Source organism: Lissotriton helveticus, chromosome 1_2 (assembly GCF_964261635.1).
Source record: "Lissotriton helveticus chromosome 1_2, aLisHel1.1, whole genome shotgun sequence".
NCBI classification, from domain to species: domain Eukaryota; kingdom Metazoa; phylum Chordata; class Amphibia; order Caudata; family Salamandridae; genus Lissotriton; species Lissotriton helveticus.
In genome coordinates, this window is record NC_136058.1 from 79,948,351 (window position 1) to 79,963,308 (window position 14,958).

Genomic DNA, 14,958 nt, shown 5'->3' on the forward strand with positions numbered 1-14,958 from the left:
CAGACCTAAAAAGACTGGCACTGTGAAACTGAATATTTTAACGTCTGCACCCAGGAGATTAGGTAAGTGATTCTTTAAGGAGACAGGGCAGCAGTGTAGGACAGAGACACAACTTATGTTTTAGGCTCTCTATAACAAAATGAGTCAAGTCTTACCTCCAGTGCTCAGATTGCACCCTTTGAGGGAGCAGTTATTGTAAATATCCAGAGGATATTTATTATCATTGATTAAAGTAATCATTTTATTACACCTATTATTGGCAGCCATTTCGAGCCCATAGACTCCTATAAATTCCTGCCTCTTTAAAACCAAACATATTCATAGAGTGATTTTTAACTCCGTGCCTGGACTCCGAACTCTGGGCCTAATTTATATTTTGGCGGGAGGGGTTTCCTCCATCAGGGTGATGGAGTAAATTATTCTGTCACCCTGACAGACTCCCCACCCATCAAATTTAGAAATGTTTGCTGGCCCGGCGGACATTTCTGTTATTGGTAGCAACCCCTGTCATGACATTTGCTGTCATTGCATTGTAAGTTTTGATGGATGGCTCCATCAACCTGATGGAGCTGTACAGTAAACGTATAACTTCTTTTTATTTTCAAAACGAAAATTCCAAAGCGGGATTTTTATTATGAAAATAAAAAAGAAATAAGGCCCCCTTCTCCATGGGAATTCCTGCACTGGTGAGGTGGGTACTGACCACTTTTCAATGCCCCTTACTGCCAGGTTTTTCCTGTCGGGGAGGGCCCTGTGTAAATTGCAGCCTAAACTCTGACAGGCTTTACTCCATCGGGCCATCGGGCCTTCAGAGAAGTTTGACCAGGGAAGAGACAAAGTATTCTCTGCTGTAGTCAAACTATGGTCCACTCAAATCCAAATTGGGTAGATGGGCGGGCCATTATGTTGGTGGGGTGGGAACTCTGTTGCATTTAAATCTGGCCTCCTGTCGGCCTTCACAGTATAATCCTTGCAGTTAGTGCTTGCTTTAGTTTTTGAAAAACACTGTTCAGAAACATGAAGACATGTACATGTAGTTCATATACCATAAACTTTAACCAGAGATGGAGAGTGCAAAGGATTGTATGTTAGACACTTCCTTTGAACCAACTGGAGAGTAATGGCCAAAAAGAAACAAGATGTAAAAGTGTGTTAATGCCTGCATACCTCATTAGTGCATGCTTGTATTTGCACACGTTCACACATTAAAGCCAGATCTATTGCCTTTGCTTCTTATTCCGTAAACATATCATGTTTTATTAGCAGGCTTGTAAGTCATTTCATCTCCAAGGAAAAAGAACAAACATGTTTAGAAACACTACGGTAATTCAATTAAAGGAGTTTTATTTGATGTTTTTAAAAAACTTGACAAACAGCAGAGCAAAGTCAACAAGTCTGGATTATCACTGTAAATGCAACTCAGGCCCACTGGCTTTGCTAATGCTTATTACAAATTGTTACTACCCCGTTGCCGTCTATTATTTTGAATTCCCCTTTCAACTTATTCTGCTCCTTTTTTGTTGCAAATGTTTTTGAATTTTTTCATTTTTTGGTCATTGTATTCTCCAAATGTGTTTATGTGTTGATCTGTACCCCTTCATTCTCCTTCGAAAGATGTACTTGTGAATTTAGAGATTTCTAAATGATCTAAATGGTTGCTTCCTGAGAGTACATGAAGGTTGAGCTCAGTATCCAGAAAAATAATAGAGCCCACAATAAGGAGCTTCAGAGGGAAACTACCAATCAGGTCGCCCTCCACTCACAATAAAAGAGCCCAATGTGAAAGGTTCAGTTAAACCCTATGGAGCGTCTACCTCTCCAACCTGAGTCGATTGTTCTTTGATTTCTATCAAGCTGTTTGTGATAATTTGACCCATCCATTGCACATTATCAACATCTCTTTATCGCCATCCCATTAGTGATTTTATTTACCATGTTGATTATTGTTTTTACTTTAATGCCTGCCAGTGATGTGGCACTGACGTGACATGGCCCAACTACCATCTTATGAAACTTTACAAAGCTAAAATACATTAATCTTTGGGCAAACCTACTTTAAATAGGTCAGTAATGCATGTCTTACTATATCCTCTTATCTAGGTTGATGATATTCCAACACTAGATGTGTTGTGTCAACAAGAAATCAAATTACCCACTGGATCATCCCTAGAATATACTGACTTTTCGCACTGGTGGTCAGGTACACCTGAAAGTAGAAGTGACGATGTCTGTTTGATAGGTAAGTCCTATTAGAATACATTCTCAATGTACCTCTTCCTTTTCGTAACAAATTCTATAAACATGAATCACACAGCTGCACTTCTCTGTCCTCTCATGTAACAGGTAGTAGAGCTGGAACTTTATTTGTTCAAGTTTAAAAAAAGAGTACCTCAATTATCAGCGGTATATATAGTTACATCATTATGTAGGAGTGACTTATTTCGCCCTCTGTAGTTAATGGTGAAGGTCAGACGCCTAACAAAGAGAATATGCCTCTAGTGAATTACAAAGTGTAGGTGCTCTCACCCACTACGGAAATCTTGCTTTTTCATTGCCTCATTTAGAGTTAGGGAGAACCGCAGGGCTTCTGATGGTGGAGCATCATCAAAAATTCTTTAGCAGTTTGTCCGTCCATCCACCACTGCACTGTCAGGTCACAATAGCAGTCACACCACCTTACTTAAGGGATGGTTAATGTCACAGATGTTTTCTGTCCTCACGGGCCAGCCTACTAATGCCCCCGGTTGAACGTTACTTTGAGTGACTGCATTTTTCGCTGTTTCACTAAGTGCACAGTCCCGGTGTTGCCTGATATGATAGTAGAGTGCATTTGAAGTGTTTCTTTTTTGCCTACCTTTTACTTCGTCCTTCAGGTTTGCCTTTCCTTTTTCCTTTCCTTCTTTTTTGCCTTTTTTTCTATCTTCTTTTCTTTCTTTTTTACCTTCTTTCCTTCTTGCTTTCTTTTCTTCTGTTCTTTCAATGTTTACCTACTTTCCCTCTTTTACCTTCTTTTTCCTTCTTTTTTTCCTTTAGGTTCCTTCATTCTTTTATTCCTTCTCTCTTTGTTTTCTTCTTTTTTACCAACTTTCCTTCTTTCTTTTTTGATATCTTTTCTTATTTTCGCCTTTCAATATATTTTCGTTCTTCTTTTCTTTATTATTTTGAACCTATCTTTCGAGTCTTCTTTACTTATTTCCTTTTTCACTCCTTCTTTCTTTCTTTTTTTACTTCTTCCTTTTACATTATTTGCTTCAGTTTGCTTTCTTTCCTTTTTACTTCTTTCTTTTTTGAATTCTTTCCATTTTCTTACCTTGTTGTTCTTTTTGCCTTCTTTCCATTGTTCTTTCTTTGCCTTCTTTCTTTCCATTTTGCCTTCTTTCTTCCGTTCTTGAATCAATTGTCCTTTCTTTCTTTTTTTCTTTCTTTCTTTGTTTTTCTTTCTTTCAATCTTTTTCTTTCTGGTCTCTTCCTCTCTTTCCTTTCTATCTTCTTTCTTTCACTGTCTTTCCTTTTTTTTCTTTCCTTCTTTTTTGCCTTTTCTTTCTTTCTTCCATTCTTTCTTCTCTTCTTTCTTACTTGCCTTATTTACTTTATCTTTTCTTCTTCCTTTTGTTGCCTTCTTTAATTTTTTGTTCCATCTTCCTTTTTTCCTTTTTTTCTTCCCTCCTTTCTTCCCTTTTTTGGTGTCCTGCTTTATCTTTTTGCTTCCCTCCTTTCTTTTCTTTTTGCCCTTCTTACTTCCTGTTTTGTAGGTCTTCCTTCCTTTTTTGCCTGCTTTTCTTCCTTTTTTGTCTGCCTTCCTTCCTTGTTTTTTCCTCCTTACTTACTTACTTCTCTTCTAGTTTCAAGGATAAGGTTAGACGCCAATGCCAGACAATGTCTTTATTAGGTCTATTAGCCAAGCCCTTTTGATTTTACTAAAAGTATGTTTACCATAGTTACATATGGGGGTTACAGACAGACTTCATCCATTAGTCTGTGATTGTGTCATTCACATTTTTCTTCCACCCACTCCAGCATGCATCAAGAGGGAATGTTAGCCATTGAATGACTTTCTTATGAGTTATGGCATGCTGCCCTTTCACAAAAAGCACATCCACACACACAAGATAGTTCCATTTAGTGCCAGGTGTTCCAAAGTAATGTGCACTTTTTATGAGACCAGAAAACATTTTTGCCTACAACCACTGTTTTTTTAGATTTAATAAGAGTCCGGCAGCTTCTTGAACAGTAATGTTTTGCGTAAACCATGACAAAACAAAACAAGAATTTACAAAAGGCTGAAACCGGTGCCACACCTATTGGCCTTGCCTATGCTTGTTTTAGTTTAAAGACCTAGCTTTCAAGAAGTACAAACAATAAAAAATACCTTTACAAATTACTTCAGGTAAGTTTAAAAAAGGTTATCACAAAAGCAACACTACAGTCTATTGAACTTATTTCTTGGCTATTCATGATGTTTTGCAAATTAGTGATGTCATCCATAGCATTATCAGTTTTCAATAAAAACTCATCTGTATAAATGTCCTCTAATTTACTTGAAGGGTGACATGTGAGGAATATTGCAACTAAAGTTATGTGAAGAATAATTCAACTAAAGTTTCAGCAGAGTGGTGGGCTAATCTACACAATAGTTCATGGTATCTAAGCACTTGCTATCCATGTTACTCAGAATAAAAGTAGTTGGCCCAAAGTAATTCCCATAAAACACTTGCCCTTAAGTCTTCATTGAAGTAATTCGTATTTCCTAAAGAATGGAATCCCATCATAAACAAAAAAAAGAACTTTATACCTTTTCTTCCATTAAGAGACTATGTATTCTTCATTTCAGTCATGTGAATAAATAAGCACTGGCAAAGTCAATAGCTTCTGCTATTTAGAACCAAGCTAAAGGCAGCTTTAGCTGTTTGTTAGCAGACCTTTTGTTTTAAACATTGCACTTCAAGTGGACATCATTGGATGGCTGTGGTGTCTATTTTAGATGACTGCTTTTGTTTTGATTGCTTTCCTTCTATTCTTGTGTTTGTTTCACCCAGGAGCATTTCGATCTTACAGTGTTTAGTTTCAGAGTTGTATCCTTCTACTGCTAACTTGAAGAGACTCTTTTATTTTGCATTAATCTCTCTATGGGATGGCATGTGTTTCCTCTTTCCCCCACTTGTTAAGTTGGATTCCTCATCCTCTGTGAGCTATCTTTTCCCTTCCCCACTCCTTGATGCTCCTTGCCCATTTCCCATCCCACGTTACCTTTCCAAATATTTTCTTGTTTGTTTTACATGAGCTCAGTTGCTAAAACTTGCTACCACACTACTCAATTCCTCTGTTGTGCTGGCACAAATCTAATTCTCCAATTTTAAAAATTGTAATTCAACATGCTAACATGTCCATCTGCACATTAGAATGGTAAATAAAAATGGCCACCATGCATAATGACACAAGAATTAATGCATCACCTTGCACACACATACATCATGACATAAAAATGCATCAAGATATATGTGTGTACATCTGTGCCATCTTAGGATGGTTTTCCTCAGTAGAAGACTCATTGCAAGATTGTCATTGTACCAGCATGCAAATGACTATGAAAAAAGGATTGACAAAGCCAATAGCTTGGTCTTTTAGAGTCAAAGCCTACTGGCTTTGCAAATGTTTATTTTTATTTTTAAAGCAATGGTTCACATTGTATTCTCTTCAAAACTTCAAAGTGGCAAATGCCTGATGTAGACTGCAGTATCTCTGTCCCTCCAGTTAGGCACAAGTTAGAATGGTACACTGTGCGTGCAGTTGATCCCATCACCAAAATCTTTTGAGAATACAAAAAGGGCAATGTAATCATCCTCAAAATGCAATGGCCTCAATGGATAGCGATCCAAGAAATGGAAAACTAGGAAAAAACATGAAAGTCAACAGGTAACAAGAGCTGGTCCAAAGGCCCCTTTCTCTTGCTATATGTATATGTATATATTTCTGATTTAATGATGACAAATGTTCTCACAACAGACAAATGAAGATGTCTATAGCAAGACCTAAAACCTTGTGACAGCCATATTAAGAGTCCCAAATATTCGAAGCCTAAAGACACATAAATTATTGTAAGCTTTAGAGTATGCCTGTGTTAGGCCTGTCATCCTCAGGGTGGTTTTCTCCAGGACTTTCTTTACCACCACGTTTTGCTGATTCTTTTTGTTGGCCTTAGAACTCTGAGCACTTTACTACTTCTAACCAGTGGTAACGTGCAAGTGCTTTTTCGCTAAACATGATGACATTGGTGCATACCTGATTGGCAAATTTGATATACTAATAAGCCCCTTGTAAAGTGGTATACCTTATACCAAGGTCTGTACTTGATGCTATTAGTGGGCTGCAGCACTAAGTATGCCACCCACAGAAGTAGCCTTTAAAACCTGACTCAGGCCTGCCACTGCAGTGCATGTGTGTGCAGTTTGCTGCCACTTCGACTTTGCCATTTAAAACTACTCGTCAGGCCTTAAACTCCACTTGTATTACATTTAAGTCACCCCTAGGTAGGACTTCTGGAACCCTAAGGGTGCTATTTAAGTAAAAGGTAGGGCATGTACCTTTATGTTTTGCATGTCCTGGTAGTGACAAACAGCTTATTTCATACTACAGTGAGGCCTAACCCTCTCATAGGCCAGCATTGGGAATTCCTTAATACACTTTTAAGCTGTAATTTCTGATCAGAGAGGAGTGACATTTTCATTATTTATGTCTTTGGGATGGTAATGATAAATCCTCCTTACTGGTGAAGTTGGATTTAACATTGCTGTTTTAGAAATGGCACTTTAGACAGTGAATGTTTCTCTGCACTTACTGCTCTATATGCCTGGCAGCCTGTCTCCAATACACGTCTGGGGTGGTTGACAGCTACACTGGTGCATTCCCACTAGACAACCAAAACACAGGAAGGTGAGGCTCATCTGCATTCTGAGCACTCATCTGCATTCTGATGGGTCTTCCTGTGCAGGGAGGAATGGGAGGAGCTGGCACTTACACTTCAATAGGTAGTGTATTGTCCATGCATACAGCTCTGGTTTACTCTCCACCGGTAGCCTGGCGTTCAGGACTGGGTTGAAAGGGATCCTTGTGCACTTCAGAGAGCTGTTTTGAAGTGACCCCCCTACATCTAAAGTACTTTTGGGCAGTGGCGGCTGGTGACATTTGAAAGTGGTGAGGCGTAAACGTTGGGCATGATTTTTATATAGCAAGCAATGTGGACAAGTTCTGTGAACAAATCTAGGGTCTAGGGGGAGTCCTTCTCCTGAGAAAGAAATGAAAAATAGATTGGCAAATGGTGCATTTTAAATAAAATGAATGTAGCAATAAGGCAAGTCTTATTAAGCAGTGGGAACATATAGTCTTGAAATATTAAACATATTATAAACTGACCAATATCTTCTTGCATTCATTTGTGCAACAGTTACTGTAATGTGTAAATTGTTCTGCATGATAACTTTAGGCCTTTAAAATGTATGCTTGCCCAGTGTCTTGCCTTGCATGCAGCATTAACTTTGGAAAAATATGCTCTAACCAGACTTCGAGCAGCACCCACATATGCTAGCTGTAACCAGTTATGTAGAAATATGTGCAGACAGGTCTTTCAGTGAGATGGAAAATTGGGTGCTCTCTATAAAAAAACATGCCAAATACATTTCTGTGATTCCCATAGTGTGCCATCAGGCCCGTATTTTGGTTTCTTTCTGAGATGTAATTTTTTCCAGATAAATGGCACAGCAACTGACATAAGCCTAAAGCCTGTCAGTACGATTAGCTTTGTCACTCGGTGTTAGCTGTTTAAGATAAATGAGTAACAACAATGACTTATTATAAATAATTAACACTGAAAATGTTTACATTCTGAAACAGTGAGTCTGAATAGCATTGAGGCCTGTGGAAGGAGTTTTGGCCTTCAATTATGTGTGCTTTATGTGAGATATGTATCCTCTTTTTCTCTGAATATCTTGCCCATCTGTGCAGGAGAGTAGGGTCTGCTTCCTATGGTCACCCCCACTTTTTGCTTTTGCGTTACTGGTTTTCGACTTAGATGTGAATGTGGGCCTACTAATCAGACCCACAGCCCAGATGCACTCTCTCTAAATTTACACCATGTACTCTAGGTACATACACAATTGGGAATTGGTTCACCTTGTCAGCCCCTGTAGAAGTGTACCCTAGGTACTCAGGGCATAGTTGTAACCAAGGCCTACCAGGGGCTGCAGCATGTATTATGCCACCCTGGCTGGCCACCCAAATAGACACAACTGGCTGATCACTCAGCTGGGGCAAGGTCGTGTAATCACCCCTTGCTTAGGTATAGTATTCCTATATCTACCCTTATATATAGACACACAGTAACCTATAAGTCACTCCTATGGTAGACCTTAACAATCCTGGAGGCAGAGTGCTTGGTTATGTGTGAGATGGTGCTCTAGCATGAGCTGAGCCTGTCTGCAGCTTTCGGAACCATGTCCTTATAGCTGTTCTATGATATTGCCATACTATATACTCTAAAGTGCATTATGAACCTCGCGGTTAAATGCTAACTTTGGTTTGGCTTTATCCAAATATGTCGTGTAAGGTGTCATACGCTTTGGAATACTACCCCCTCGCCAATTCTGGTGACGGGAGTAGCATTCCACCCTTCTAGAGGAAGAAGACATGTTGTTGCTGACTATCCCGGTTAAAGTTAACCAGAGCCCCAGCGTCACAAAATGGACACTGCTGCCACCAACACAAGTCTGACCTCCTGCTGCTGGGAGTCCTTCCAGTCACGGATAAGCATGGGCGTAAAATCCGCTCCACTCGCGGATTTTTCGGATTTTCGGCAAATTCGCAATCCGCGAACTCTCGCGAATTTGTCGAAAATCCGTGAATCCGCTCGCGGCGGATTTTTTGCTTGGTTGCGGCGCGCGGCGTGGTGCACGGCGTTCACTTTCCGTCATTTAGCGTTTGCCGAGTTGTTTTTCTTTGCAAGTGACGCGCCATTTTAGATCTTGCTGCGTGTTCCCGCGGGAGTTTGGCGCCCGCGAATACGTAATCGCGGCTTGCCACCTTGCACAGCACAACTCGCGAGAGTTCGCAATTGCGAACACGTAGTTGCGGCGGAAAGGAACAATCTCGCACTTGCGAAATAGAGATTTTGCAATTTCGCACAAGAAAATCACCAGCAAACAGGATAAACCTTCAGAAAATTATGATTTTTATCAGAATCACTCCTCAGGTTGACATTTGCATGGCCTTTTTTTTTGCAAGGAGTCCATTTTTGGGGGGGGGGAGGAAGGAAGTGCCCCACAGTCTCCAACTTCCTGTTCCTGTCCAGCAGGCTCCTCCCAGTGCTTTGTCCATCTCCTGGTCACTTTCATTTGTATCTGGAGCTGGAAGGATTACTTTTTGTGGGTGCTGCTGGATATTTGGATTTGAGGCCTTTTTGACTGTCTTTGGATCACTTTTGGATTAGAAATAAACTTTCACAAGTAAGTTTGTTTGGGGCATTACAGTTGCTGCAAGTAAAATTTTGGAACTTTTTCAGAACATTAAATAAATTATATTGTCGGTAGCCACAGTATCCAGTAGGACCAGGGTTGGTTAGGGGTGCATGATACAACTGTTTTGTTGAATTTAAACACCATTGAGGCCATGGATGGGCTGGGATTGTGCTGTTTTTTGTCCTTTTTTTGGGCCTGCTGGTGTGGCCCTTTGCCCAGGGGTGGTGAGTGTTGCATGGGCCTAGTCTTTCTGTGGGGTGTCTTCTTGAATTTAAGGCAACATGTGCTTGGGGTGTAAGGGGCCATTTTGAGGAGAGGCAGTGTCTGAGGCCTGCACTTATTTTGCCTACTTTTCATCCATTATGCCCAGGGGTAGTGAGTGTTGCATGGGCCTAGTGTTTCTGAGGGGTGTCTTCTTGAATTTAAACACCATTGAGGCCATGGATGGGCTGGGATTGTGCTGATTTTATTGTTTTTTGTCGTTTTTTTGGGCCTGCTGGTGGGGCCCTTTGCCCAGGGGTGGTGAGTGTTGCATGGGCCTAGTCTTTCTGTGGGGTGTCTTCTTGAATTTAAACATAATTGAGACCATGGATGGGCTGGGATTGTGCTGATTTTATTGTTTTTTGTAGTTTTTTTGGGCCTGCTGGTGGGGCCCTTTGCCCAGGGGTGGTGAGTGTTGCATGGGCCTAGTCTTTCTGTGGGGTGTCTTCTTGAATTTAAACATAATTGAGGCCATGGATGGGCTGGGATTGTGCTTTATTTATTGTTTTTTGTCGTTTTTGGGGGGCTGCTGGTGTGGCCTTTTGCCCAGGGGTGGTGGTGCATGGACTGAGTGTGCCTGTGGTGTGGTCTCACTCTCTTTAATGTAAACATCATGGATGGCATTGGATTGTGGTGATTTCTGGCTGTTTTTCTGTTTTTTGGGGGTGTACTGTTGATGTGGACTGGCCATGTGGGTGGTGGTGGTGGCCATCTTGAGTGCTGGCTGGTACAGGCAACATGTGCTTGGGGTGTAAGGGGCCATTTTGAGGAGAGGCAGTGTCTGAGGCCTGCACTTATTTTGCCTACTTTTCATCCATTATGCCCAGGGGTAGTGAGTGTTGCATGGGCCTAGTGTTTCTGAGGGGTGTCTTCTTGAATTTAAACACCATTGAGGCCATGGATGGGCTGGGATTGTGCTGATTTTATTGTTTTTTGTCGTTTTTTTGGGCCTGCTGGTGGGGCCCTTTGCCCAGGGGTGGTGAGTGTTGCATGGGCCTAGTCTTTCTGTGGGGTGTCTTCTTGAATTTAAACATAATTGAGGCCATGGATGGGCTGGGATTGTGCTTATTTTATTGTTTTTTGTCGTTTTTGGGGGGCTGCTGGTGTGGCCTTTTGCCCAGGGGTGGTGGTGCATGGACTGAGTGTGCCTGTGGTGTGGTCTCACTCTCTTTAATGTAAACATCATGGATGGCATTGGATTGTGGTGATTTCTGGCTGTTTTTCTGTTTTTTGGGGGTGTACTGTTGATGTGGACTGGCCATGTGGGTGGTGGTGGTGGCCATCTTGAGTGCTGGCTGGTACAGGCAACATGTGCTTGGGGTGTAAGGGGCCATTTTGAGGAGAGGCAGTGTCTGAGGCCTGCACTTATTTTGCCTACTTTTCATCCATTATGCCCAGGGGTAGTGAGTGTTGCATGGGCCTAGTGTTTCTGAGGGGTGTCTTCTTGAATTTAAACACCATTGAGGCCATGGATGGGCTGGGATTGTGCTGATTTTATTGTTTTTTGTCGTTTTTTTGGGCCTGCTGGTGGGGCCCTTTGCCCAGGGGTGGTGAGTGTTGCATGGGCCTAGTCTTTCTGTGGGGTGTCTTCTTGAATTTAAACATAATTGAGGCCATGGATGGGCTGGGATTGTGCTTATTTTATTGTTTTTTGTCGTTTTTGGGGGGCTGCTGGTGTGGCCTTTTGCCCAGGGGTGGTGGTGCATGGACTGAGTGTGCCTGTGGTGTGGTCTCACTCTCTTTAATGTAAACATCATGGATGGCATTGGATTGTGGTGATTTCTGGCTGTTTTTCTGTGTTTTGGGGGTGTACTGTTGATGTGGACTGGCCATGTGGGTGGTGGTGGTGGCCATCTTGAGTGCTGGCTGGTACAGGCAACATGTGCTTGGGGTGTAAGGGGCCATTTTGAGGAGAGGCAGTGTCTGAGGCCTGCACTTATTTTGCCTACTTTTCATCCATTATGCCCAGGGGTAGTGAGTGTTGCATGGGCCTAGTGTTTCTGAGGGGTGTCTTCTTGAAATTAAACACCATTGAGGCCATGGATGGGCTGGGATTGTGCTGATTTTATTGTTTTTGTCGTTTTTTTGGGCCTGCTGGTGGGGCCCTTTGCCCAGGGGTGGTGAGTGTTGCATGGGCCTAGTCTTTCTGTGGGGTGTCTTCTTGAATTTAAACATAATTGAGGCCATGGATGGGCTGGGATTGTGCTTATTTTATTGTTTTTTGTCGTTTATGGGGGGCTGCTGGTGTGGCCTTTTGCCCAGGGGTGGTGGTGCATGGACTGAGTGTGCCTGTGGTGTGGTCTCACTCTCTTTAATGTAAACATCATGGATGGCATTGGAATGTGGTGATTTCTGGCTGTTTTTCTGTTTTTTGGGGGTGTACTGTTGATGTGGACTGGCCATGTGGGTGGTGGTGGTGGCCATCTTGAGTGCTGGCTGGTACAGGCAACATGTGCTTGGGGTGTAAGGGGCCATTTTGAGGAGAGGCAGTGTCGGAGGCCTGCACTTATTTTGCCTACTTTTCATCCATTATGCCCAGGGGTAGTGAGTGTTGCATGGGCCTAGTGTTTCTGAGGGGTGTCTTCTTGAATTTAAACACCATTGAGGCCATGGATGGGCTGGGATTGTGCTGATTTTATTGTTTTTTGTCGTTTTTTTGGGCCTGCTGGTGGGGCCCTTTGCCCAGGGGTGGTGAGTGTTGCATGGGCCTAGTCTTTCTGTGGGGTGTCTTCTTGAATTTAAACATAATTGAGGCCATGGATGGGCTGGGATTGTGCTTATTTTATTGTTTTTTGTCGTTTTTGGGGGGCTGCTGGTGTGGCCTTTTGCCCAGGGGTGGTGGTGCATGGACTGAGTGTGCCTGTGGTGTGGTCTCACTCTCTTTAATGTAAACATCATGGATGGCATTGGATTGTGGTGATTTCTGGCTGTTTTTCTGTTTTTTGGGGGTGTACTGTTGATGTGGACTGGCCATGTGGGTGGTGGTGGTGGCCATCTTGAGTGCTGGCTGGTACAGGCAACATGTGCTTGGGGTGTAAGGGGCCATTTTGAGGAGAGGCAGTGTCTGAGGCCTGCACTTATTTTGCCTACTTTTCATCCATTATGCCCAGGGGTAGTGAGTGTTGCATACTTGCATGTCCCTAGTCTTTCTGTGGGGTGTCTTGAATGTAAACATCATGGATGGCATGGGATTGTGCTCATTTTTCTGTGTTTTTTCGATTTTTTGGGGTGTATAACTGAACTGATGTTCCTCTGTCTTCCATTGCTTTTAGGTGCACAAGAAGACTCAAGAGAACCACCAGTGCCAGGAAGAAGTCCTGCAGCGGTGTGTGTGTGCAGCATAACGTCACGCGACGTCACGTCTGGACACAGAACCCTCTGCAACTCGTGCAACTGCTGCCTGCTGACCTGCTCTGAAGAAGATGGCCCCAAAAAAAGTAACCCGTAGCTCCTCTAGCAAGAAAGGTGCCAGTAAGGAGCAGAAGAAGCAAGTTACCAAGGACACTGGTGTGCTGCCCGCCCCTTTTTTTGGGAGTAAAAAAAAAAGTATGCCTGCAGCAGCAGCAGCGGGATCTGCTGGGGACCAAGCTGGCAGCAGCACCCCCGCTCCATTGGGCTCAGTGCCACCACCACCACCACGCCAACTTACGTCCAAGCCCTTGAGTGCTGCAGAGGCAGCCAGTATAGTTGTTCAATCACCATCGACCAGTGATGTTGGCTCATCGCAAGAAAGCAGCAGCAATGTCCCTCAATCAACACAGGTTGTTGTAGCTCATCTGACGAGTGTTGAACAACCACAGCCGCAACAACAATCACATGTGCAAGTACAAGCCCAAGTACATGTGGAAGGAGAGGCAGCGCAAGGAGATGCGCAAGCAGAGGTGCATGGAGGGTCACAAGTGCCCACAATAGTTGTTCCTCCCGAAGTAGGGGCACATCAGGAAATCGACAATCAAGGCGAGGTATCATTTGAGGAAGCCACTCCTCCTGATGATCCTTCATTGTCTTCCACACCCCTAGCAAGGAAGAGATCAAGGGTGGTGTCTACATCTTCTTCAAGCACACCTCCTTCTGATGATACGGATCAAACTTGGGAACCAGCACCACAGCCGTCTGAGAGTGAGGCACACCATGATCCGACAAAGGTAGTTAAGCGTAAAAGGAAGCTTGTCCAAAGTCTCAGAGTTATGGAGTGTGATGAGTCTCAACAAGAAGTGGCGGATACTGCTGCTGATGAAGACTCTGCCAACGACGACCCAGTCATCATAAAGGTCACTGCAGCCCCAGCGGGCATGCAGCAAACAGACATTTTGACCCTAGCCCGAAGAGCTGCTGAGCGTGATGATGATGATGATGTTGTCGATGAGGAGGCAGTGGAAACACCACAATCATTGGAGTTAAGTAGTACACCAACTCGTCCCGCTTCCATATTTCTTTCTGGCAAGAAGAGACCTCCGTCAACCTCGACCTTAATTAGTGGCGGTGAAAGTGCAAAACGTACAAAAGTTGGGCAATCCAGATCCTCCACTTCATCTGGCATTAGCTTCATGACCACCACCACCAGTATCGCCGCCTCCTCCATGTCCCACAGACACTTCAAGTCCCCAGTTTGGGACTTCTTTACTGTTTGTCCAAAAAATCCAAAGTTTGCCATTTGTACCATTTGTAAGCAAGCAGTTAGTCGTGGTAAGCCAGGTACCAACTATGGTACCGGAGGCCAGAGAGGTCATCTTAGGAGACAGCACACTGTCAAATGGTTTGCGCACCTAGATGCGATCAAGAAAGGCCGAATTCAAGGAAACGTTGATGTTTCATCTGATGATGACGAGCAGGAAGAAGACGTGTCAAACACTTCCCTTACACCCAGTACCCCTGTCAGCAGCACACCCAATGTGAGGCACACTAAGAGTGTTGGAGCGAGTGAGACACCAACGCACAAAAGTTCACCAGCGAGCAAAATTGGGTCAACGAAGTCATTATCAGCCCGTAAATGCTTGGTCCAGGGCAACATTAGAACAATGCTTACTTCAGACGTGCCATATGAACGCAACCACCCACTGACGCGTCTGTATAACACTAAGCTGGCTAAAATGCTAGCTGTGGACCTTCTACCTTTTTCTTTTGTAGAAGCGGTAGGTTTTCTTGAATTAGTGGCAACGCTCTGCCCTAAATGGAAGGTTCCGAGCCGGTT

The 14,958-nt window shown here is 43.2% G+C and overlaps 1 protein-coding gene across 2 annotated transcripts in view; it reads left to right on the forward strand.

Moving 5' to 3' along the window:
* Window positions 1–14,958, forward strand: part of C1_2H1orf141 (chromosome 1_2 C1orf141 homolog) — a 165,587-nt gene that overhangs the window by 66,728 nt on the left and 83,901 nt on the right. For both annotated transcript variants that reach the window (XM_078673427.1, XM_078673428.1), the window contains one exon: window positions 2,101–2,239. In XM_078673427.1, the coding sequence (XP_078529553.1) occupies window positions 2,101–2,239 (139 nt within the window). The remainder of the gene's footprint in view (window positions 1–2,100; window positions 2,240–14,958) is intronic.